We start from the raw sequence: 26,472 nt of genomic DNA, 5'->3' as shown, positions 1-26,472 counted from the left end.
GTACCGTGTTGCAGGTGTGATTGCAGGGTACAGTGAAAATCTTATACTTCGAACTCCAACATGCAGGACAAAGTTAAATAAAATAATGAAAATGGTATTAAAAAACAACAATATACATAGAAATAGCACTCTACACATAATAACAACTGTGGCAGTGATGAATAAATACATGTCCATTCGGGTGGAGGTAGTCTACTACAACTGTCTATCGGGTAGAGCTACCTCACAAACTGTCTCTATCTGAACTGTCTCTGTTGTGTACATTCTTCTCTCATGCTGTCTCATGTGGTCTGTGTCAAAGATTATGGATGTAAGATACAAGATACATGTATCTCTGCCCTAACAATGGGAGACTACAAAGCGGCACGGTGGGCTGTCTAGCTCCCACCTATCATTTCTTTGGATTGGTGGATACATGTTGATGACAACTGCCTGTATTCAATGGAGAGCGATTCTGCGCTTACTAGCCTCATGCCATGAATATGCATAGCCATCTCAAGACAAGTCCGTTACAAAAATTAATTCTCAAAGTTTCCCGGGATGTCACGTGTCCTACTTATATTAGTACACTCGCAACAACTTAAGCGTTACGACATATCTATTCGATCAAATCAACCTTACGCCGCAAATAAGCCATATAGAATATGTTATGTATATACCGCTTTATTGCACAGAAAGGGGGGTCATAGGGTGTTTTATGTGCTGCCATATACTTTCCCTTTTTTCAGGCACATTTGTTTCCTTCAGTCACTTGGAAACTCAGCCTTGGTACAGTATCATATAAATAGCTTAATACTAGATACAGTAACAGAGGGAAGTTGCCACCATTGCAATTGGATGAATCAAAAACGACAGAGCTATCTAGATACATTCACACAAGACATAGTCAACATATGAATATGTCCCTCGAGGTTTTTAATTTGTACAAAGAGCCCTCTTATTGTTTCTCAGTTTCATAAAGGCAATGTCTATCCCCCTTTCCAAACTAGCGTCACATGGTGGCACGTTTTTGTGGGTCGTCTTTTGGCCGAATGCACTGTTACTCTTATAGTGGTGCCTTGTGGTTTACCTTTCCCTTCCAGTGTATTTCTCATGGGGGGCTGAACTCATTCCACTGAGCCAGACTCTTATGCAACCTGAGATTGATCACCTCACCATATTTCTAATATTGCAATTTTTTGGAGGAGAGGACATGTGAGAATACAGTCTTCTGATAAGAGAAGTCAATGCCTCTTCCAAATGTGATGGAATCCCAATGGAGCAATTCACCAGAGTTGTTGTGAGAATATGCCCCAGCATGCCTGTTTTTGACAGTAGAGATAGGAGTGGCCATGTGTGACATCACAAGAAACTTGAGACCATAATTTTGAACAGCCCTCCCTTTTAGTGCTTTTTCCTATACATGTGCTCCCACCCAAACCGTCTCCCTTTCCCCTAAGCAGACACTCTCTGTTCACTTTCTTCTTGTCTCTAAACTCAGGCCAATTACAACTGAGAAAAACAACACCTTGGTCAAGAAAACATATATTTTCCTCAGGACACCCTTCACTATCTCTCTGTCTTCATTGAAACTATATTTTCTGCATTAGAAGGTAAGAGAACCCAGTCCTTTATTCTTCCATGTATTGCCATGCCACGTGTGTGTCATATGAAGTACTTTACAGGAAGGGTTAAGTACTATGGGAATTTCACTGATCCACATCAGTAAGGTTTCTTGTGAGATAGTGTTTTTGGAATTTGTCATTATCAGTTGAACTACTTGATTTTTTTGACTTCCACAACATATTGAAGTACTAAAGTATTTTTTTCACTATTCATGATTGGGAATGTTTTCCTGACCAGTGTCATGTGTGGAGTTTTGACTGTTTTTGGTTGTCAGCTTTTGCAGCTTTCAAAAGCCCTTTTATTTCTACCAATATGGATTGAGTAGGTGGGTGTCAAATGACTTGTTGGAAGACTGGTCTGAATATGTCCATTTGGAAAGGTTACAGACAGACACTGTGTGATAGGTCGAGAGAGCTCATGAGTGTAAGGACACCAACTGACAGTGAATTCAGTGGCCACTGTCTCTTTCTTTGTGTGACTGACACTGTATTCAAGCAATTGCTCAGAATAGCAGTTGACTGTTTTGTAATGTGAATCATACAACCCAACACAACAGTATCCTAGATCTTTGTCTGTTAATGCAAAAACCCCTTAACCGAAACGTCACAGTATGTTTTTAACAATGGATCTATAATAAACTATATTGTTATAATGGAGAGAGTGTCTACTGGACACTAGTGTCTAATGGAGTGCTTTCGAATATAGTTGTTTGAGCACAAACCCCGTTTTCCCCTTTGTCTATAAATACAAGAATCAGTTGATCGTACTGTATCATTGGAGACCTTCATTTATAGCTCTTCCTCAAATAGAATTGACAGAATCTCATACATTGTTTATTTACCCAGTCAATTTTCTTATCCACTAGCCTCGATGTCAAGTGTACAACTACACCTAACTCCAGGACTATTGCTAAAGCATAAAAACCTCTCATTCGGCCAATGGAAAGCAAGAAAAAATGAAGGTATTCAGGTTATTACATAATATGTAATGAATACACCGCTTTATTGCACAGAAAAGGGGGATCAGAGGGTGTTTTATGTGCTGCACTCTGCTGCCATATACTTTCCCTATTTACAGGCACATTTGTTTCCTTCACTCACTCGGAAACTCAACCTTGGTACAGTATCATATAAATAGCTTAATACTAGATACAGTAACAGAGGGCAGTTGCCACCATTGCAATTGGATGAATCAAAAACGACAGAGCTATCTAGATACATTCACACAAGACATATGAATATGTCCCTCGAGGTTTTTAATCTGTACAAAGAGCCCTCTTATTGTTTCTCAGTTTCATAAAGGCAATGTCTATCCACCTTTCCAAACTAGTGTCACATGGTGGCACTTATTTGTGGGTCGTCTGTTGGCCCGAATGCACGATTCAACAGGCTATATAGGACTTTTTCTTCCCATTACAGATTAGGCAATATGTTTTCTGATAGGTCAGTCAATAATAATAATAATACATAAGATCAGAAATCTAGCTAGTTTTCTTTTTTAGCAAAATCTTAAAACAGACGTTTTATCGGAAATGATAGATGGTTTCCATACCACTCTAATTATAGACCATTGCATTTTTTACCTGACATCACACATTTGATTTACAATATCGGATATCTTTCTTCACTCAGAGAGGATTTCCTGGCTGTATTGGTTGCCGACCACTATGGCTTCCTAAAATATCCTAAATAAACATCAGAAAAAGACTACATTTCCACGAAAGAGCCTTGCAATGTAAATAATGCATACAAAAATAGATGGTGTGTCTGAGTGCTTGCGTGTCTAGGTTTGTGTGCATGTGTGTGAATGGGTCACCAGTGCATGTATGTGTGTGTTCGTTTGTAGTTGTGGTCGTTGGGTGTTGATTTCAACTGAGACATTTTGTGTTTGTGCGAAGTGAGAACCGAGCAGAAAGACATATTCTGGAGTTTGATTCCCAAAACACAATGCAAGTATGGGCTTGCCCGACAGTTCCCGTTCACTCACAACAAGGTGCCTGTCATAAGAAAAGCATTTGGGTTACGTAAAGAAAATATTTCCAGGGGCTCTTAAAGTATTGGAATAAATGTAGGGAGAGATATACCAAAGGAGAAAGATTCCACACGTAACGTAGCAATATCGAAATGTGAAAAGGAAGAGAGACAGAGAAAGGAATGTTGGTGAAATGGTTGTAGGAACAGCAGACCAACACCTATTGTGCTCTAGTCTGCAGGAACTGCAGCTGAACACTACCAGAATTTACGTTTGGGAGTTATTTATTTCCACTGAACTGGTGTGAATTCACATGCGGCTTTTCTAAATGCTGTTGGGTATTATTGCTATAGAAACTAGAGTTGGCCCAAAGGGTAGAATTTATGTACAATTTACCCATACCAAAGTACTGTACACTTAGTATGGGTCATCATCAGAAAGCACATTCTGAGGGATAGTCCAATGTATTAGGGTATGTAGGGTGCCCGCTACCTGAATCACCTTTGAAAAGCATGTGATGCATCATGTGATGTCAGAGTGAGTCGAACCGTTATCAAAATCACGTTTGACATAACAAGGCTGAGATCTCCAGCAACTGGAGTGGGGAGTTGCAGCTGGTAAAAACCTGGACTTGCTCCAAACTGCAACTTGGGAGCCAGTGAGCCACGTATCCATCTCAGGGGTTAGGAAAAATTCTGGCGTGCATATAAATGTGAATTCCAACGTCCCACATCACTTGTGTTATAAAACACACCTCCCTAGGGTCATTGGACTCAGCAGTGCAACACAGTTTGTAAGAAGCAGTAATGTTTTCTATGGTAAAGGTCAAACAGGAAAGCTTATTTTCAAAAGCACTATCCAGGATATTTAGGTTTCACTTTCATGCCGTAATGAAATAGACAGAAGTGTTGTGTGGGGGTAGCAAAGAACATTAGTTATGAGTTAATCATAGGACTACATTTTGAAAGTTTTGTTTTCTTTGGCTAGTCAGACCATATGTTTCTGAATGAAAAGACTATTGTCTGTAAATACAGCACACTGAGAACAAAAGTAGCCTAGCTATAAAATGATCAAATACAACATTGCCTCAGCGGTGGGCCAACACAACTCACGAGCCTTGATAAAGGGCCACATGCCTTATCTTCTTGTATAATTATTTTGTCAATGTATCAGAAGGCGATATGTAAGCAGCCTCATATGACACTATTTGTTCAGCAAATTGCAATATTTGTTGTTTGCCAATTTTGTCTGTACTGACATCAAATCACAGCTGGCACCTCAGTTAGCATAGTTGGCTGGTATCTTACCCTATGGTAGCCCTGCAGTGGAGAGGGACAAGAGTGAAAACCAAATCGATTAAAAAAGAGACAAATGGCACTCCGGATAAATAAAATCTAGATAAATAACAGTGGACAACAAAGTCTGTGTTCACAACACAGTCTGTGTTCACAACAAAGTCTGTGATGACAACACAGTGCTTCCAGGTGTTGGTAATGGATACTGTTATTACTTTTGTTAGCCTCTTCTATTGGAAGGAATTATATTGGAAGGATTTCAAAAGTAGTCAGGCGTCTCATTACTGGCATTGCAACCTGAGCTGTCAAATGAAATGACACATGCAAGGAGAGAGTGGTGCTATAGATTCCACTGGTGGGAAGCAGACATGTGGTCCCACAGTGACAGCAGACACCTTGACAACTCCCACAGTTACCCTCGAGCAGGGCTCTCCAACCCTTTTCCTGGAGAGCTACCGTCCTGTAGGTTTTCGCTCCTAGAGTCTAGGCTTTGCGACGTGCAAATTTCCCAAACCGTTTTCATTGAAGGTCAAACCTGCCTGTACATTTTTTTGTTGTCTATCATCTTGAATGACATGCAAACGATAACTTGCTCATTTATCTAAGGTCAATCCTCTTTGCTTTGTTTCAGATTGGAACTCTAGCCAGTAAAAAAACATCAGTCACCCACCCGTCGTTGTATCAGCTAAAACAATATGGAACTCCAAAAGCTATCAAATGGCCTCCACCATGGCTTTGTCCCTTTCGAAGATGGGTATGTCCTCTTTGACTGACATATTGCTACCTGGCATGCATGATAATATCTTTCCCCCAGTTGTGTGCATGATAGTATTTTTTTGTTTGTTTTCTGACAAAGAAGACTATTACCACCCTATAATTACACGGTGGCCAGTTTATTAGGTACACCACCAATTCATGAAAATGGTTCGCTCCTACAGAGAGTGAGTCTCAGGGCCATGGCTTGCTATATAAAGCAGGCAGACATGCATCAAGGCATTCAGTTACTGTTCGATTGAACATTGGAATGGGTAAAACAAGTGACCTAAGCGACATTGAGCGTGGTATGATTGTCGGTGCCAGGCGCGCCGGTTCCAGTATCTCAGAAACAGCTGGCCTCCTGGGCTTTTCACGCATGAGAGTGTCTAGGGTTTACCAAGAATGGTGGGACAAACAAAAAAACATCCAGTCAGCTGCAGTCCTGTGGGCGGAAACAGCTCGTTGATGAGAGGTTGGGGGAGAATCATGCAGGCTAACAAGTGGGCCACAAGCAGGCAAATAACGACGTAGTACAACAGCGGTGAGCAGAACGACATCTCAGAACGCACAACTCGTCGGTCCTTGTCACGGATGGGCTATTGTAGCAGACGACCACACCGGGTTCCACTCCTTTCAGCTAAAAACAAGAAGACGTGGGTCTAGTTGGCACACGGTCACCAACATTGGACAATTAATTAAGGAGTGGAAAAATATTGCCTGGTCCTATGAATCCCGTCTCCTGTTGCGTCATGCTGATGACAGAGTCAGGATTTGGCTTAAGCTGCACGAGTCCATGGCTCCACCCTGTCTGGTTTCAACGGTATAGGCTGGTGGTGGTGGTGGAATGGTGTGGAGAATGTTTTCTGGCACACGTTAGGCCCCTTGATATCAATTGAGCAAGCTTTCCATGCCCCGAAGGATTCAGATTGTTCAGGAGACAAAGGGGGGTCCGACCCGGTACTAAATGGGTGCACCTAATAAACAGGCCACTGAGTGTATATTATATATATCCGGGAAAATGCCTGTGAAAACGTGCTTTTTGTAAATACTAGTTTTTACATTTCACAGTTTTACATTTATGCATTTTAAACATTTAAATGAATACAGTACTTTCATGGACAGCATTTTCAAGCACCCAATGGATTATAATGATGCTTGGCTGATATTGGACATTGATAAAAAGGAGTGTTGTTTAACCTCAGTGATTTCTATTTCCTTGGTTTGATTGACATAATAGCATCCCGCAGGCAGAAGAGGAAGAGGAGATGTTACCACATAAGAGTGATGGGACCAAGAAGCCCCAGTTTACCGATGTGAGTACGAAGAACTATGGCCACAGCTCTGGAGCCGACAGTCATTGTTTTTATGCTGAGATGTCATGTCATGAAATGTCATTATGAGGAGTTATAACAATTGATATTCATGTATTTGTTTCCTTGGCAGTTTGAGGGAAAAACCTCTTTCGGAATGTCCGTCTTTAACCTCAGTAACGCCATCATGGGGAGTGGAATTCTGGGATTGTCATACGCCATGTCAAACACAGGCATCGTTCTCTTTATGTGAGTACAGCAGCACACTCATGTGTACCATCTCCCTATGTGATTTCCTGATGTGACAACAGACAACCCACTGGGCAAAGAAGTCAATTCAACGATTATTCGACATTGGTTCAACATAATTTGTTGAAACGTTGATTCAACCAGTGTGTGCCCAGTGGGAAATTAGTACACACACACTCCAACCAAGTTAAATATTAACTTGCCAGGTCAAAATTTGTGGGGTGGGATTATTTATCTAGTGTGCCTCGATCTGGCTCTGATGCCACAGTGCCAGAACCGGCTGATAACCTAGTACAGACTGAAACGGGGACAGGTTAGTGGAGGAGAGGCGGAGGGAGTTTTGGGCCATCTCTGCCCAGGGGATGAAAGCCGACCACTCCCCCGGCCGGTCCTGGCAATAAGACAGCAGAAACATACCCACATCCCGGTTAACTCTCTCCACCTGCCCATTACTTTCGGGGTGAAATCCTGAGACCGCCAGACTTTCATGAACGCCCTCCAGATCCTTGATGTGAACTGGGGACCTCGATCAGACACTATATACTCAGGCACCCCTTAGTGCCGGAAGACGTGTGTAAACAGGGCCTCCGCAGTCTGTAGGGCCGTAGGGAGACCGGGCAAAGGAATGAGACGGCAGGACTTAGAAAACCGATCCACAACAACCAGAATCGTTGTGACGGAGGGAGATCCGTCACGGAATCCACCGATAGGTGTGACCATGGTCGTTGTGGAACAGGAAGGGGTTGTAATTTCCCTCTGGGCAGGTGTCTAGGTGCCTTTTACTGGGCGCACACCGAGCAGGAGAAAACATATACCCTCACGTCCTTAACTAAAGTGGGCCACCAGTACTTCCCACTAAGACAGCGCACTGTCCGACCGATGCCAGGATGACCAGAGGAAGGTGACGTATGAGCCCAACAGATCAATCGATCACGAACATCAGACGGAACGTACTTACGTCCAACTGGACACTGGGTGGGAGTGGGCTCGGCATGTAACGCCCATTCAATGTCTACGTCAACCTCCCATACCACCGGTGCCACCAGGCAAGAAGCCGGAAGTATGGGAGTGGGATCCGTGAACCGCTCCTCTGTGTCATACATCCGAGACAGTGCGTCTGCCTTAGCGTTCTGGGAACCTGGTCTGTAGGATAGAGCGAACACAAAACGGGTGAAAAACATGGCCCACCTCGCTTGGCCAGGATTCATTCTCCTCGCCGCCCGGATGTACTCCAGATTGTGGTGGTCAATTCAAATGAGAAAAGGGTGTTTAGCCCCCTCAAGCCAATGCCTTTACGCTTTCAGAGCCCCGACAACAGACAACAGCTCCCGGTCCCCCAAATCATAGTTTCTCTCCGCCGGGCTGGGCTTCTTCTAAAAGAACACACAGGGGTGGAGTTTTGGTGGCGTACCCGAGCGCTGAGACAGCACAGCTCCTATCCCAGCCTCGGACGCATCCACCTCTACTATGAACGCTAAGGAGGGATCAGGATGAGCCAGCACAGGAGCCGAGGTAAACAGAGCCTTCAGGTGACCAAAAGCCCTGTCCGCCCCAGCTGACCACTGCAGTCGCACCGGTCCCCCCTTCAGCATTGAGGGAGCTGCTACCTGACCAAAACCCCGGATAAACCTCCGGTAGTAGTTGGCATACCCTAAGATCCACTGCACCTCTTTTACCGTGGTTGGAGTCGGCCAATTACGCACGGCTGAAATGCGGTCATTCTCCATCTCTACCCCTGACTCAGACAGGCAGTACCCTAGGAAGGAGACGGACTGTTGGAACAACAGACATTTTTCAGCCTTAACGTACAGGTCATGCTCCAACAGTCGACCAAGCACCTTGCGTACCAGAGACACATGCTCGGCGCATGTAGCGGAGTATATTAGAATGTCATCTATATACACCACTACACCCTGCACGTGCAGGTCCCTGAAAATCTTGTCTACAAAGGATTGGAAGATGGATCATTCATCAACACGTACGGCATGACGAGGTACTCATAGTGCCCAGAGGTGGTACTAAATGCCGTCTTCCACTCATCCCCCTCCCGGATACGCACCCGGTTGTAAGCACTCCTGAGATCCAATTTGGTGAAGAAGTGCGCCCCATGCAATGACTTGGTCACACTGGCTATGAGAGGCAGAGGGTAACTATACTTCACTGTGATCTGATTTAAACTATAGTCAAATGCATTTAAACTATAGTCTATGCTATAGTCAATGCACGGGCGTAAACCTCCATCGTTCTTCTTCACAAAAAAGAAACGCGAGGAGGCAAGTGAAGTGGAAGGCTGAATGTATCCCTGTCCCAGAGATTCGGTGACATATGTTTCCATAGCCTCCTGTGACAGAGGATACACGTGACTCCTGGGAAGTGCTGCGTCTACCAGGAGATTTATCGCACAATCCCCCATCGATGGGGTGGTAGTTGAGCCGCCTTCTTTTTTACAGAAGGCGAGAGCCAAATCGGCATATTCAGGGGGAATGTGCATGGTGGAGACCTGGTTTGGACAGCTACCTGAACACTGACGTGACCATCCCTTGAGAGCCCTCTGTTGCCACGTAATAGTGAGGTCATGATGGGCCAACCAGGGAAACCCCAACACCACAGGAAATGCAGGAGAATCGATCAGGAAGAGACTGATTCTCTCCTCATGACCCTCCTGCGTTATCATACATAGTGGAGCTGTAGTCTCCCTAACCAGACCTGACCCTAAAGGACAACTATCTAAGGAATGTACAGGGAAGGGCACATCAACAGGAACAATAGGGATCCCTAATCTACGAGCTATTTTGTATTTTTTATTTTACCTTTATTTAACTAGGCAAGTCAGTTACGAACAAATTCTTATTTTCAATGACGGCCTAGGAACAGTGGGTTAACTGCCTGTTCAGGGGCAGAACAACATATTTGTACTTTGTCAACTTGGGGATATGAACTTGCAACCTTTCGGTTACTAGTCCAATGCTCTAACCACTCGGCTACCCCGCCTCCCCAAATGGTCAATAAAGTTCCCAGCTGCGCCTGAATCTACTAGCGCCTTATGCGGGGAAAACTCAGGAAATTCTATAGATATACACATGTGCGCATCAGGAAGCTCTGGGTGAGTTGGGTGCATACTCACCTTGGATGATCCACCAGTGCCCTGCTTGCTGCCTCAACTTCCTGGGGAACCTCTCCAGCACCGACCAGCAGTGTGTCCTCTGCGGCCACAGGTAGTGCAGGAAACAGCCCCCTTCCGGTCACCCTTAGAGCAGCACCTCCGAGCTTCATAGGTGTAGGATCGGAGGGGCTGGGGGATGGAATGGACGGACCCCAATCCGGACGTCCGCGTGTGGCCAACAGGTTATCCAGCCGGATGGATAAATCCACCAGCTGGTCGAGGGTAAGGGTGGTGTCCCTGCAGGCCAGCTCCTGACGAACATCCTCACGTAGACTACATCGGTAATGGTCGATCAGGGCCCTCTCATTCCATTCCGCGCTGGCGGCCAGGGTCCTGAAGTCCAGTGCGAATTCCTGTGCACTCCTCATCCCCTGTCTGAGATGGAACAAGTGTTCCCCCGCCACTCTCCACTCAGGTGGATGATTGAAGACCGCCCGGAAGCGGCGGGTGAAATCCTCATAGCGGACCAACTCGGCGTCTATACTTCCCCATTCAGCGCTGGCCCACTCAAGCGTCTTCTGACAGACAGAAGATGAGGGCGGACACATTCTCGTATCCCGAGGGAGCCGGATGGACCGTCGCCAGGTAGAACTCCAACTGGAGCAGGAACCCCTGGCACCCGGCAGCCGTCCCATCATATACTCTCGGGAGCGAGAGCCGAATCCCACTGGGTCCAGGTGACGGAGGGGTAGACAGCGGTGTGGGGTGTTGGTGGTGGTACTGGTTGGAGTGAAGTTGATGGGGTTGTGGGAAAACCCCCTCTTTCCCATCTCTCCATGTTGAGCTGCACGCGATCCATGTCTGTGCCAAGATGTTGGAGCATCGTCGCGTGCTGCTGGACACATTCCTCCACTGGTACCAGAGGACTGGGTGCACCTGCTAACTCCATTAAAATGGTGCGTGATTCTGTCAAGTGTCAGTTGTGCAGAGGTGAGGACGGAGTCAGGCGCAGGACACAGAACTGAGTAAAATAATGTACTTTATTCAGAAAAATAATCTGCCAATAAATCCACGCAGGGATAACAAACCCTAACACAACAGACAAACACAAAACCAGGAAAAAAACACGCACAAAACACAATGAGAACCAGAGGGTTAAATAGGGAACAAATAATAACGTAATGGGAACCAGGTGTGTACAATCAAGACATAACAAATGGAAAAACTAAGGTGGATCGGTGGCAGCTAGAAAGCCAGTGACGACGACCGCCGAACGCCGCCCAAAACAAGGAGCGGCACCAACTTCGGCGGAAGTCGCGACAGTTTCTTTTTGTCAAAAGGTCACAGATGCAGCTACTCCCAATATGGTGTGATACACACTATTACTGCATAATGCGTTGCAACAATGTTACCAAAACAGTACTGTGGAAAGCTGACAAAAATGTAATGAAAAATAGTCAACATAATATTTGACATTTATGGTCTTTGAAATGGTTAGAAAAAACTGTGGAAAAGAGTGGTGTGTGTTGGTGTGTCCATATGCCATTTTAATGGTGAGATTTGAGACACATGAGACTTCTAAATCAAATTTCAGGAGTTAAAAATAGCTTAGAGTTGGCAGATGAATCATAGCTTGCGTGTGGGCACACCACATATATGGCTCCCAAGCATGCTTTGCTCTTTGGGCTGCTCACATTCATGTCAGGGTCAGGCAAGAGTCCATTTCTTTTTGAATGCTTATGAATAAATCATTTGAGCATTGTCATTATCAAGTTGTTATTATAGGAGGCCAGTTTCTTTTTCCAGTGTTTACTTCGTAGTAAACGGTTTGATTAATCGGTGAAGAGGTCGGCTACTCATTATTTAACATTGGATGAAACCACGTGAAATCAATTATGTTGTTTACCTTTCCAAAATGTCTAAGTCAGTTGTTTGTGCTCCGCAGAATCCTGTTGATATGTATCGCCTGTCTGTCCAGCTACTCGGTTCACCTTCTGCTTAAGAGTGCTGGAGTTGTGGGTGAGTGTGTGTCACTAAGGACCAGCCCATGGAATCAAAGGCAAATTAGTAGCTGAATCATGGAGTGTATCATAACAAGATGAGAAAAGTACACTTTCTGTGAACAAACTTTCCCTTCACATCTGGACCATTGAAAAACCTGTTGTTTTACCCCTTGACAGAAATACATAGCTTTTTTTATAGAGACAACTATAGTAGGGATCCACTATATGAACCAAGCTGTCTGTAAATTAGTGGTTGTGGGTTTGATTTCCTGCTGGAGTCACGCATACTGAAATGTAAGCACTATCTGTTGTAAGTTGCTTTAGATAAAAGTGTATCCTTATGACATGACAGATAGATTCCGTTCCATTTCTACTCTTTCACAGACTAATGTCTCTTTTGTCTGTTCAGGTATTCGTGCGTATGAACAGCTGGGTTTCCGTGCTTTTGGACACCCAGGAAAAATAGCAGCGGGAGTCATTATAACCTTTCACAACATCGGCGGTAAGTGGCTAGGGGGACCATGGACTCATGCTGCTGACGCCAAATCCTGACTCTTCCATTAGCATGGCACAACACGAACCGGGATTCCTTGGACCAGGCAGTGGTCCACTCCTTAATTGTCCAGTGTTGGTGATCGTGTGCCCACTGGAGCCTCTTCTTCTTGTTTTTGGTATGGTCGTCCAGTGGTGGAAAAAGTAGCCAATTGTCATACTTGAGTAAAAGTAAAGATACCTTAATAGAAAATGTCTGTAGGTGTGAATGGGGTGGTGTACCTAGTACAGTACTTCCACTAACACATAGTATCTGTTTAAAAAAATAACCACAGTGACACATACAAATGCACTCATGGCTTCGTGACACTCATGGATTTCATGGCTCATAAAAGTTTTAGTGGTTCAGGACAGAACTTTTTCCTCCAATGTTTGTGTTTTAAACACAGGTAAATGGGCTTTGTATGTCTGTTTTCTTTTGAAATAGAAGTTAACAACTCTGAAATATGTTTAATCCCCTCCAGCAATGTCCAGTTACCTCTTCATTGTGAAGTATGAGTTGCCTCTGGTCATTCAAGCCTTCCTGGGCTTGTCATCGAACACTGGGTAAGTGGAGCAGCACATTTCTTTTTTTGTTTAAAAATAATCTTTATTTAAGTTTTTCACATTTTACAATTAAGCAATAAGGCCCGTGTGGTATATGGCCAATATACCACGGCTAAGGGCTGTTCTTAGGCACGACCCATTGGCCAAATACCACAAACCCCGAGGTGCCTTATTGCTATTATAAACGGGTTACCAACGTATTTAGAGCAGTAAAATAAATGTTTTGTCATACCTGTGGTATATCAGAATATACCACGGCTGTCAGCCAATTAGCATTAAGGGCATGAACCACCCAGTTTATAATCATAAATAATTCACACAAATACAAATAAACTTTCACATCAATGCATTTGAGTTCATAATTACATAACATGATTTACAGATTTAATAGTATCCATGGAATTTTTTTGGAGTCGTATTTCTTATTTTCTTATTCAATTTTTATTTGTAAAAAAATAAATATAAATAAGTGTTTGAAAAAAAAAGTTTTATAGACTTATAGGCATCTTGTCTTCCAAATTGTACTTTTCACAATGCATTGTCCACAATTATTGTCCACAATATTTGTTTAGTAATGACAATGCATAATATTGTCCACCATACTTCTTTAGTAATGTCATCCATGTGAATATCGAAGACGGACTTGGGATTTATACATAGGCCTACATCATAATTCACATCAGATTCCATATTTCTTTAGTTTTGTAGTATTTCACTAAAAGGTGTTACATTTTCTTCATCATGACAAAACAATTTCCACTTTACTACAGCACGCACTGGTAAACGTCGTACTGAAATCAACCAGGCAGGATCTCTGACATTTTCTGACAGTTGTACACAGAGGAGATTTTTTAAGACATTATTTTGTATCTGCATGGAAGCCCATTCCCGCCACCCACATTTTTCATTTTTTTTATCTGACTACGAGTTATGAGATAGTAAGTCATAATTATGAGATAGTACGTCATAATTATGAGATAGTAAGTCATAATTATGAGATAGTAAGTCATAATTATGAGATAGTAAGTCATAATTATGAGATACAGTTGAAGTCGGAAGTTTACATACAGTTTTGGCAAGTCGGTTAGGACATCTACTTTGTGCATGACACAAGTCATTTTTCCAACAATTGTTTACAGACAGAGTATTTCACTTATAATTTGCTGTATCACAATTCTAGTGGGTCAGAAGTTTACATGCAGTTCACTGTGCCTTTAAACAGCTTGGAAAATTCCAGAAAATTATGTCATGGCTTTAGAAGCTTCTGATAGGCTAATTGACATCATTTGAGTCGATTGGAGGTGTACCTGTGGATGTATTTCAAGGCCGACCTTCAAACTCAGTGCCTCTTGATTTTCCCATGATGTCAAGCAAAAAGAAATTAGCCAAGACTGCAGAAAAAAAATTGTAGACCTCCACAAGTTTGGTTCATCTTTGGGAGCGATTTCCAACCGCCTGAAGGTACCACGTTCGTCTGTACAAACAATAGTACGCATGTATAAACAACATGGGACCACACAGCCATCATACCGCTCAGGAAGGAGACGCATTCTGTCTCCTAGAGTTGAACGTACTTTGGTGTGAAAGTGCAAGTCAATCCCAGAACAACAGCAAAGGACCTTGTGAAGATGTTGGAGGAAACAGGTACAAAACTGTATCCACAGTAAAACAAGTCCTATATCGACAGAACCTGACAGGCCGCTCAGCAAGGAAGAAGCCTCTGCTCCAAAACCAACATAAAAAAGCCAGACTACAGTTGCAACTGCACATGGGGACAAATATTGTACATTTAGGAGCAATGTCCTCTGGTCTGATGAAACAAAAATAGAACTGTTTGGGCATAATGGCCATCGTTATGTTTGGAGGAAAAAGGGGGATGATTGCAAGCTGAAGAACACCATCCCAGCTGTGAAGCACGGGGGTGGCAGCATCATGTTGTGGGGGTGCTTTGCTGCAGGAGGGACTGGTGCACTTCCCAAAATAGATGGCATCATGAGGTAGGAAAATTATGTGGATATATTGAAGCCACACCTCAAGACATGCTTGGAAGACAGGAGATGCTAAATGTGTTTTTTATTTTAATTTTAACCCCTGACATCAGTCAGAAAGTTAAAGCTTGGTCGCAAATGGGTCTTCCAAATGGACAATGCATACTTCCAAAGTTGTGGCAAAATGGCTTAAGGACAACAAAGTCAAGGTATTGGAGTGGCCATCACAAAGCCCTGACCTCAATCATATAGAAAATGTGTGGGCAGAACTGAAAAAGTGTGTGCGAGCAAGGAGACCTACAAAAACCTGACTCAGTTACACCAGCTCTGTCAGGAGGAATGAGCCAAAACTCACCCAACTTATTGTGGGAAGCTTGTGGAAGGCTACCCGAAATGTTTGACCCAAGTTAAACAATTTAAAGACAATGCTACAAAATACTAATGGAGTGTATGTAAACTTCTGACCTACTGGGAATGTGATGAAAGAAATAAAAGCTGAAATAAATGATTCTCTCTACTATTATTCTGACATTTCACATTCTTAAAATAAAGAGGTGTTCCTAACTGACCTAAAACAATTTTTACTAGTTTTAAATGTCAGGAATGATGAAAAACTGAGTTTAAATGTTTTTGGCTAAGGTGTATGTAAACGTCCGACTTCAACTGTATGTAAGATACTATCTCATAATAATGACTTACTAAGTCATTATTATGGACATCGAATAGTCCTGTAGGTCGACTGCAGGGTAATCTGGGATTCAAACATTAATGGCATTATCATTAAAGCATTATCCTCACACTTTATTTGGTAAACAGCTGAGGAATGGGGCAGGAGAAATGTAACTACTCTCATATACATAGACGCGAGGACTCTCTCATATGGATTTTGACTTCATGGACTGACCATCTGTGAGATCCAAATGATATTTGTAACAATGTTTTGAAGCTATACAGTGTTTGTTTACAATTACATGAAATGAAGTAAAACAAGCTTATATTTTTTGGATTCTGATGGAGTAAGACCATTGCTCATGAGGCATTTCTAAATTGCATTCTTCAAGAATCAAGTCCAAAAAATGGATGTACCAGTCCCAAATTGCCCCTTTAATGGATTGAATTGAATGAATGAATGAATTAAATCTGATGTCAACCAGATATCATCAAACAGGCACCAACTCACATCAAAAAATGATTCAATCCATAATATAGAACATTATCGCCACAAACTCGCTCTGTCTCTCTCACACACACACGCACACGTGAGTCATGTGATACAAATTGCCTAAACGTGTCTCATAATAATGACTGAGTAACTCAATCGTCCTCTTCTCTCTCTTCTCGTCCTCTTCTAATTACCCAGGGGTCGGGTAATTAATGCTGAAGTCTGACTCACTCGCGTCCTCAAAGGACTTCCTCACTCTCTCTGTGGCTGAACTTGGAGGATTGGATATTCTCGTCGACACCTTCCTCGGAGATCTGGTCGCCTTCACTCTTGGATTCAACTCCCTCGTCTTCTCTCTCATTCACTGGCACCTGTCTCTCAGCTGCGCTCGGACCTGTCGAGCGATGGAACTCGTTGTCGGGGTCGATGTCTCTGTCTCCTCTTCTGGCTCTTCCTCTGGGCTGGATTGTGGACCAACCCTCACTTTGTAGGCATACGACTGGGGACACTTGAAGAAGTCATGGCCCTCTTTTACACACAGGGTGCACTTGCTTGTAGACTCACATACCCTGTATTTGTGTCTAAGATCTCCACATCTCCAACACTTCACCGTCTGGCCATTCCTTGCCCTGATGGTCTAGCCCCTGGCAGATGTAACAATGAGAGGCCTGTCTAGGGCAGGAGATCTTCCTCTTGTATGGGCCTAGGGAGATTGAGTTACAGATTGTTATCAAATGCCCACTTGTTGTTTCGCGCACTTTGTACTTGGGTACTCCATACCATATCCCAATCTTTTCCACGGGTTTCAAAGAAGGTTGTAAAACAGTGAAGTACCTGTTTAGAAATATCTTGTCGTTGTGATCTGGAACTCTGCCCGTCCGGAACTTTCAAAGACCATCTTGACGTCCAGCTCTTTCCACTTTGCGGCTGCCTCTTGGGCTGACTGGACTTCTAGAAAGAAACGTAATGGGGGTTGTTCCTCAAAATGTCTCCTGTTCGGCAGCGCAATGACATAGTAAATATTGAGATCAAATGTTTCAAATGAGGTGACAGTACAGAATGTCACCTTTTATTTGAGAGTATTTTCATACATATCTGTTTTACTGTTTAGACATGAAAGCACTTTATGTATCTAGTCTGAAGGTGTCATAAGTATTTGGACAAAGTCACTTATATGTGTACTGGTATTAAAGTAGTCAGAAGTTTAGCATTTGATCCCATATTCCACACAATGACTACATCAATCGTGTATTATTCTGGTTGTGTTTCAGATCATGTTGTGCCCAATATAAATGAATGGTAAATAATGTATTGTGTCATTTTGGAGTCACTTTTATTGTAAATAAGAATGTAATATGTTTCTGAACACTTCTACATTCATGATTACGGATAATCTTGAATGAATCGTGAATAATGATGAGTGAGAAAGTTACAGAGGCAAAAATATTATGCAAACCTCCCCTGTTATTGGTAATGTTGTGAGGTTAGTAAAAGCCAATCTATTTCTCCCTTAGACTAAATCAATTGTCCCTAAACAGTATGTTTTCTACATAGTCTACATTGCATGACTTAATGAAACTAGAAGTAACTAACTTTTGTGTCTGGCTGTGTTTTTTATTTTTATTTTATGTTTTAAACTAGAGAGTGGTTCCTGAACGGGAATTACCTCATCCTCATCGTCAGTGTGTGCATCATCCTTCCACTTGCCCTGATGAGACAATTGGGTATGTGACTGATCTCATCATGAACTTCAACCTTTCATAATGGCTGCTAATGACCTCTATGTCTGTCAATCATTCAATCAACACCTCTTGATTCATATATTCATAAAACAAAACATTTGGATGTGTATCTGTGAAGGACATGTTTTAGGTCAGGAGCAGACGTGTTCTGGAAACCAAACATTGTCAGCTGGTCTGTGGGATGGTTGTTGTTTTTGTTGTAGTAACAATCCTCGACTGCATCTTGCAGGGTATTTGGGTTACACCAGTGGCTTCTCCCTCACCTGCATGGTCTTCTTCCTTTCCTCGGTGAGTGACTTTTTGATGACATCTGACGACAGATGTCTATATTGTATTATTATATTACACTATATATTATACCAACAATTATACATTTCAATGCTATACTAATACTGCATGTGCTTTTCACCATTTTGGGAAATTAAATTCCTCCTGGTGATTGGCTGTTTTAGTGATTCTTTACCCTTGTTAATGTGCTAGATGTGCTCATAGCTTTTGTGTTCACAAATTATCATAGGACATGACTAGCGATAATTTATGAGGAGATATTTTTATCTTGTGCCACTCTACCTCACATGACATTTCATGTGAGCTCCTGTTTCCTATACTCACTGCCAGCCAGGCATTGTTGTTGAAATTTGCTAACAACATGGATACAGGTGTAGGATCTTAACTTGAGCCAGTTTGCTACTGCAGGAAAATACTGCACCAACAGGAAATGTGAAGTATTGTGTGGATTATAAGTGATTGAACATTGTTGGGGGGAGATGATACATTTTTCATAAGGAAAAATCCAATCTGAAATTTCAAAGTGGAAATTACAAATGTCAGAAGCCTTTTTAAACCTCAAGTTTTACATTTCCTGCATTGCAAATTTAGATCCTGTGTCTGTACGTTAACCTTCTGAAATAGGTCATTATCTAATTATGTTGACATACAAGGAAAAAGGGGGCTACATTATGAATGAAACATATTCGTCCCAATAATGATTTAGATATTGTCAAATGTAAAATCTATAGCTCAACAATTTTTGATACTATTCATGTAATGAATAGTCAGGGAGAAAAAGGTGTAGATTCACACGAAGAGGTGTTTATTTCACCTTCGCAGAATACAGGAATCATGGTCATACACAGGCAGGTGAATCAAAACTAGGACTGAAGGCTATAACCGGTTCTGACAAAGCTAGGAAAAGGCTTAGTAGAGTCAATATGAACAATACCTCACAAAGGCACAAACAGAATGAACTGAACTAAATAAGGAGCTGATCAGACCAGGTGAGTAACTCACACAGGTGAAATCAATGAACAAAAATGAAAGACAGGGCTATGTTGAAGAACACAAAGAAACAGGGCTACGTTCAAGAAAACAACAAAACAGAACACAGGGTTGACTAAGAATATAAATAAAGAACCTTACAATTCAAGGTTGCTTGAATAATTGAGCACAATCCTAGATTACACTATTGTGCATGTTGCTGATGCAGTTCTGGGCATTAACAAGATACTTTTTAAAATGCCTTGCTGCAGAAAGGTACATGAATAATGTAACAAATTATATCGTTGAACTTGATCAATTAGCAGAAGGAGGAATGAGGCTTGGATTTCACAAATTAACCAGAGATACAGTATGTCATCATGGTTGTCAGCGATAGAGGGTCAAGCTGTTCCACTAACTCTGACAGCTCAGCTTCTTTCTTTCTTTCTTTCTTTCTTTCTTTCTTTCTTTCTTTCTTTCTTTCTTTCTTTCTTTCTTTCTTTCTTTCTTTCTTTCTTTCTTTCTTTCTATCTCAAAGGTCATATACAAGAAGTTCAACATCCCCTGCCCCATGGTGCCATATGGCAGAAATCACACAACAATCATCAACACCACTGTGGAAGAAGGACAGTGCGAAGGCAGAATGTTCACCATCAACCAGGAGGTTAGGAAATGAAGTGTTCACGGCACAGCTACACAAATATCAGTTCAAATATATATTTTTGTGTTTATTCCACATCACCTCTGCTCTTAGGTTCTTACTGTGTTAAGACCACATAAGGTTAGGAGCTATTTGCAGTTGGAGCAGAGGTCATTCAATATTATAATGACTGGTGTCATGTTACTGCCGGGCAGGGCCGGGTAGGTTACTTTCTAGATGTAATCCATTACAGTTACTTGTTACCTGTCCAAAATTGTAATCAGTAATGTAACTTTTGGATTACACAAACTCTGTTACGTAATCTTATTACATTCAGTTACTTTTAGATTACTTTCCCCTTTAGAAGAAGACAAAAATGTATGTTACCAATTAAATGATATTTATTGCAGGATAAATCAATCTTAAAGTTTACATAGCTGGCCATATATGGATGTTCAATTTTACTTTATGGGTTGATTATGTAGGCTTCTTCTAACCCATCGCTTTCTACTACATATAATACAATAAAATTATATATTTACATTAAAAACCAAAGTCTATCCGAATTCTTGTCATTCCAATAAATGTTATACCCCTTGATCGTCAAGAATAGGACTTGGAAATATAGATTAGCCAAATGGTTTTATCGAAGCATGACCCCAAAACTAAGGACTTATTAGCCAGCCCCATTCGGTTTTTTATGATTTTGTTGTTATGTAGGACTGATTAGGCTCATTGATTCGAGTTGAAAAATAAATGCTGGAATGGCATGCTTTGAGCACTACTGAAAAGTGCTAATTTACATGTGAAAAATGAATGCCATATGCTGCATTTGCTATAGGCCTATTGTTTACCTTTTTGTTGGTGACAATTTGATATCTTGATCATATGCAGCTGTTTAAATGGCAAATCCACAGATGAAACAATAACAAAAGGGTCGCCCCGCCTCTGTTTTGGTAAAAAGCTGAGGGATGGGCCTGGAGAAATGTAACCACTCTCAGATTAATAGACAGAGCTATGAATACAAGGACTGACCATCCATGATATCAACATGATTGTTTTAACCATGTTATGAGGCTATACAGTGTTTGTTTACATATACAATGTTTTACAAACATTTATATTTTGGGCTCTCATGGAGTGTGACAGTTGAACTAAAGCTCATGAGGAATTTATAAGTTATATTCTTCAAGAATCAAATGATATATATACAGTACCAGTCAAAAGTTTGGACACATCTACTCATTGAAGGGATTTTCTTTATTTTGACTATTTTCTATTTTGTAGAATAATAGTGAAGGCATCAAAACTCTGAAATAACACATTTGGAATCATGTAGTAACCAAAACATGTTAAACAAATCAAAACATATTTTATATTTGAGATTCTTTAAAGTAGCCACCCTATCTGATGACAGCTTTGCACAGTCTTGGCATTCTCTCATTGAGAAAACAGAGAAGTGTCAAAGATTTTTTTCCCGCAAATATCCTTTCTGAATTTAAAAGTAATCCTTGAAGTAATCATCTAGTTTTTCAAAAGTATCTGTAATCGGATTACAATATTCCTGCTGGTAACGTAATGGATTACAGTTACCGTTTTTTGACAATCCATTTCTCCCAACCCTGCTGCCGGGACAAGTGGTTGCCCATGTGTAATGAGGCAGAGCAGAACCCAGTGTGGCACAATTATCCACACAGTCTTGTGAGTTTCCTCAAACACTCCTCATGCGACACCTCTAATTTTAGTTACCCTTTATATGGTTTTCAGACGGCGTATACCATCCCCATCTTAGCGTTCGCCTTTGTTTGTCACCCTGAGGTGCTTCCCATCTACACTGAACTGAAAAAGTAAGTCGATAAAACTCCCAGTTAGCTCCCTTCATAAACACCATAGCATGTCGGGATGACAGCCTTTATCTTTCTTTACTGATACTCATTTTGCAGTACAATACCTATTATACCTGTTGGCTTTTGATTAAATCAAGGGTCAATTTTTGATGTAATAAATGTAACATCATTACTGTAACTCATTAATTGAAAGAAAAAAAAACCTGCTTTCTTTTTCACCAAAGTGCCACCAAGAGGCGTATGCAGGGTATTGCTAATGTGTCCATCATGGGCATGTTCGTCATGTACCTCCTCACTGCCATTTTTGGTTACCTCACCTTCTACGGTAAGACCAGGGCTTCAAGAGGGCTTTAGTTGTATACAATCTACAGAAGAAAAATTATGATTTTAGTATTTCAAATGATACTCAATTTGTGTGTGTGCATGTGTGCATGCGTGTTTGTGTGCGTGCGTGCGTGTGTGTATGCGTGTTGCGTATATATGTTTATGTAGTGAACACAGAATCTGAGCTCCTGCACACCTACAGCAAAGTGGACCCTCTGGACACACTTATCCTGTGTGTGCGTGTGGCCGTACTGGTGGCAGTCACCCTTACTGTCCCTGTGGTTCTCTTCCCTGTAAGAGCCTCCTCTCATAAGCTCTAATTACATACTGAAATTACTGTATTTCTAAGGACACTTCAAGTGGTTTGCATTTCAAACATTGTTTGCATTTTAAAACCGACATAGCCTTGATATACAGGTAACTGCCAAAATAAACGAAACACCAACATACATTGATTGTCTTAATAGGGTCTTGGGCCACCACGAGCCGCCAGAACAGATTCAATGCGCCTTGGCATAGATTCAACAAATGTCTGCAACTCTATTGCATGAGAAATTCCATAATTTGGTGTTTTGTTGATGGTGGTGGAAAACGCTGTCTCAGGCGCCGCTCCAGAATCTTACATAAGTGTTCAGTTGGATTGAGATCTGGTGACTGACACACACACACACACACACACACACACACACACACACACACACACACACACACACACACACACACACACACACACACACACACACACACACACACACACACACACACACACACACACACACACACACACACACACACACACACACACACACACACACTCCCTATGGTTACCAAAATAATGGGCAACTAGGCATGAACATGACCCTAAGCATGATAGGATGTTAATATGCTTAATTAACTCAGGAACCACACATGTGTGAAAGCACCTGCTTTTAATATAATTTGTATCCTTCATTTACTCAGTTTCCTTTATTTTGGCAGTTACTTTTATATCCATTTCCCTCTAAATGTTAACTTACTGTGTCACACAGAATAGCTGATGCCGGATTGTACATTCTACATTCTGTTAATTTAGATTGACTTCACACATACCTCTTAACTTGACAGCCATATTTCAAGTTTCGCCCTAGGCACTCCTCTGAGTCTTCTCTGTTGTGTATCGTTTCCAGATTCGCAGAGCCATTCTCCAGCTCCTGTTCCCAGCGAAACCCTTCCACTGGGCACGCCACATCACCATCGCCCTGTGTCTCCTCTTCGTGGTCAACGTGCTCGTCATCCTTGTGCCCAACATCCGAGACATCTTTGGCATCATTGGTGAGACTTATATATTCATGAATACAGACTACTACAGTTATTGCCGTCCAGCCTCCGATGCTCATTCTCCCCACACTCACAAACCAACCAGACACACTGTACCAGTGTACCACTGTTTCATCATCATCATCCTTATTAACACCAGGGGAAGGAAGACCTTCATATTGACATTATATATTACAAATGCCTCATACAAGAGTACTTGCCAGTGGAACAACTCATTGTCTCCTTTATCTGTCCAGGGGCCACCACTGCACCGAGCCTGATCTTCATTCTCCCAGGGTTATTCTACATCCGCATTGTTCCCACTGAACAAGAACCAATGAAGTCTAGACCAAAGATCACAGTAGGTCTTCACATCATTCATACATCCTTCCATTGTCTAGACACGTTTGTTAAAACTCTCTACACAATCCCCAGGTTTTGGCACCATATAGCATGACCCTTTCGCTACAGTTTGGAGTGGGTGGGTGGTATCACAACTGGTGCTAGTAAAAACATCCTAAACCCCGGGTTTGGGTGGAGATTTTTAACAACATGAATGACTTTAAGGCGAATTCCAACAACTCTTTCTCTGGCTGGTTTCAGGCTGCCTGTTTCACAGCCATGGGCTTCATCTTCATGTCTATGAGCCTGACATTCATCATCATCGACTGGACGACCGGAGAGAAACGAGCTGGAGGTGGCCATTAGAGCACATCCGTTGACGATAAGGGTCCAAATGCCACACAGCAGCACGCCCTGTCGCCGTGCCACTTCGCAATCCCGTCTGGATTGTGAGAAGGATAAAACACCATCTAAAGGCTGGACCCACATGATCATGAGTCTTACCATACCACCCCGATGGTAAGACCATTTCCCCACCAATTCAAATCAAATGGACATGCTACACTTCAATGGAGGCGAGTCTTTGAGGAACCCGGTGATGTCACTTTCTTTGTGGTAGGAGTTCTAGGCAGTGTCCGAGGAGCTGACGAGGGTGTTGCCTGTAGAAACCCCTAAATCACTACTTGCTGCCTGTGTCAAAAGCCATTCAAAAAAGTGACAGAGATAGAGGGAGGGGTTAATTTTCTCTATGCAAGGGGACTTGATCTCTTGAACAGTCAGTCCTCAGCTACCCAACTGCCAAACAATTCACCCCAGGTTAGTTTCTCGATCAAATATTGGCTGTGGTTTAATCAACCAGGTTTAAGGAGAAGAGAAGAAAATGTTCTTCTAAAAGGGATTTACTTTTATGACATTACCCTGTCTGTGAACCCCTAGATTTGGTTGTTGAACGTCATTTCAGCAATATTTGTTGAGGTAATTGACCGAGATGTGGGACTGGTAGTGTCCAGTGTTTTTTCCTCAGAAGCTGCAGACCATTATAAACCAAATGAGCCAAGAATGATAAATGAAACACTTTTCTGTATGGTTTACCTATTTATATTTGATCATGTTGCTTCATGCCAAATAATGTATTGACTCAAGTGTTCCAGTTATCATGGAGCAACCATCTCATTTCATGCTTCTGTCGAGTCACTCTTCGAGATATTGCAAGTCTGGCCTTGAAATCTGTTGGACACGATGTCTTCAATTTGGTATCCCGTCTAGTCTTCACCACAATATTCAGAACAATGAAATGACACGTTTCAAAACACATGAGCATAGTGAACAAAAACAACTGTGAACCCAAAATACTTTGTACAGTATAATTATCATATGTTCGTTCTGCTTTTGTGAAAGAAAGTTTTATGCTGGTGTTATTGTGCAAATAGGGAATCCGCAATAATGTCTCTGTATATTTGACATCCAACAAAGCAATGAGGCAATAATGAAGAAGCGAGTGCCATACAAACTGAATGATGACATTCAGCTGTGTCTTATTTGACATGTACAGTCTGTGCAGATTTTCCGTTCATGTCCCTGCTTATAATGATTTGTATAGTGGAGGCTGAGGTAAAGCTATTGAATAAGGTCAAATATTGACATAGAAGCAATAGATAATGTGGAGCAAGAGGATCTCGGAGCCCATTTGGGTGTCTGAATGCTTATTTAGGAAGGACAAGGCTGAGTGTCTTGGAGACATCGTTGCAAAAAGGTGATAGCTTTTTGTAACGTCACCAGCCTACGGTCTGTTGCCTAAGCACATTTTGTGTTTGACATGGCACCATTGTCAATTATATTCTATTTTCAATAAAGACGAGTGGTTGTCAGTATTTATTGAGACGTCTTTACTGTCATCTGCATGCTCTATGTCTTTTGCTTTTCACAACATTCATAAATGATTGACAATTGTAATTCTCCTTCAGCATGCAGACAATAATAATTAAAGAGGAACTCCAACCACAATCAGGCTTTTAAAGTTAGATTATTGGTTATAGACATGTAGATTGGTTTTGATCCTAAGATTTACTGGTCAGTAAAACAAACATTTAGAACTAGGCTGAAAGGAAGTGAGGAGCTAAATTAAATTGATTCCTCATAAAGAATATGAGTGACATCATTCACACCAGATAATAGTGGCACATATTTACAGTGCCTTGAGAAAGTATTCACTCCCCTTGACTTTTTTTCACATTTTGTTGTGTTACAACCTGAATTTAAAATTGATTAAATAAAACATTGTTGTTACTGGCCTCCACACAATACTCCATAATGTCGAAGTGGAATTATATTTTTCTGAATTTCTACAAATGAATAAAAAATGAAAAGCTGAAATGTCTTGAGTCAATAAGTGTTATGCAGGTGAATGAGGACCCAAACGCGACTTGGCGAAAACAGAGTTTTTAATCCAGTAAAGATACTTTACAAAACAAAAGGCATAATACT

The 26,472-nt window shown here is 41.8% G+C and overlaps 1 protein-coding gene across 1 annotated transcript; it reads left to right on the top strand.

Annotated features, from left to right (window-relative positions):
- Positions 1-1,413: 1,413 nt before the first annotated feature.
- LOC124031819 (sodium-coupled neutral amino acid transporter 3-like) lies at positions 1,414-25,859 on the top strand. Its single transcript, XM_046343523.1, has 16 exons — positions 1,414-1,592; positions 5,503-5,625; positions 6,865-6,940; positions 7,071-7,186; positions 12,235-12,308; positions 12,702-12,794; positions 13,309-13,390; positions 18,182-18,264; positions 18,512-18,570; positions 20,078-20,203; positions 21,947-22,026; positions 22,251-22,351; positions 22,519-22,643; positions 23,517-23,661; positions 23,904-24,007; positions 24,250-25,859. The coding sequence occupies exons 2-16, from the start codon at positions 5,567-5,569 to the stop codon at positions 24,352-24,354; spliced, it is 1,428 nt and encodes a 475-aa protein (XP_046199479.1). The 5' UTR covers positions 1,414-1,592; positions 5,503-5,566; the 3' UTR covers positions 24,355-25,859.
- The last annotated feature ends 613 nt before the right edge of the window (positions 25,860-26,472 follow it).

This window comes from Oncorhynchus gorbuscha, linkage group LG03 (genome assembly GCF_021184085.1).
Source record: "Oncorhynchus gorbuscha isolate QuinsamMale2020 ecotype Even-year linkage group LG03, OgorEven_v1.0, whole genome shotgun sequence".
NCBI classification, from domain to species: Eukaryota; Metazoa; Chordata; class Actinopteri; order Salmoniformes; family Salmonidae; genus Oncorhynchus; species Oncorhynchus gorbuscha.
The sequence above is the reverse complement of the archived record's forward strand: the minus strand, read 5'-3'. Positions and strand labels throughout refer to the sequence as shown.

What these genes read in the sequence shown, in the direction of transcription:
- LOC124031819 (XM_046343523.1), top strand. Translation starts at nt 5,567, where the DNA reads ATGGAACTCCAAAAGCTATCAAATGGCCTCCACCATGGCTTTGTCCCT. An exon ending in GGCTTGTCATCGAACACTGG is followed by an intron (nt 13,391 to 18,181) that starts GTAAGTGGAGCA and finishes GTTTTAAACTAG; the next exon opens with AGAGTGGTTCCTGAACGGGA. An exon ending in ATCTACACTGAACTGAAAAA is followed by an intron (nt 22,027 to 22,250) that starts GTAAGTCGATAA and finishes TTTTCACCAAAG; the next exon opens with TGCCACCAAGAGGCGTATGC.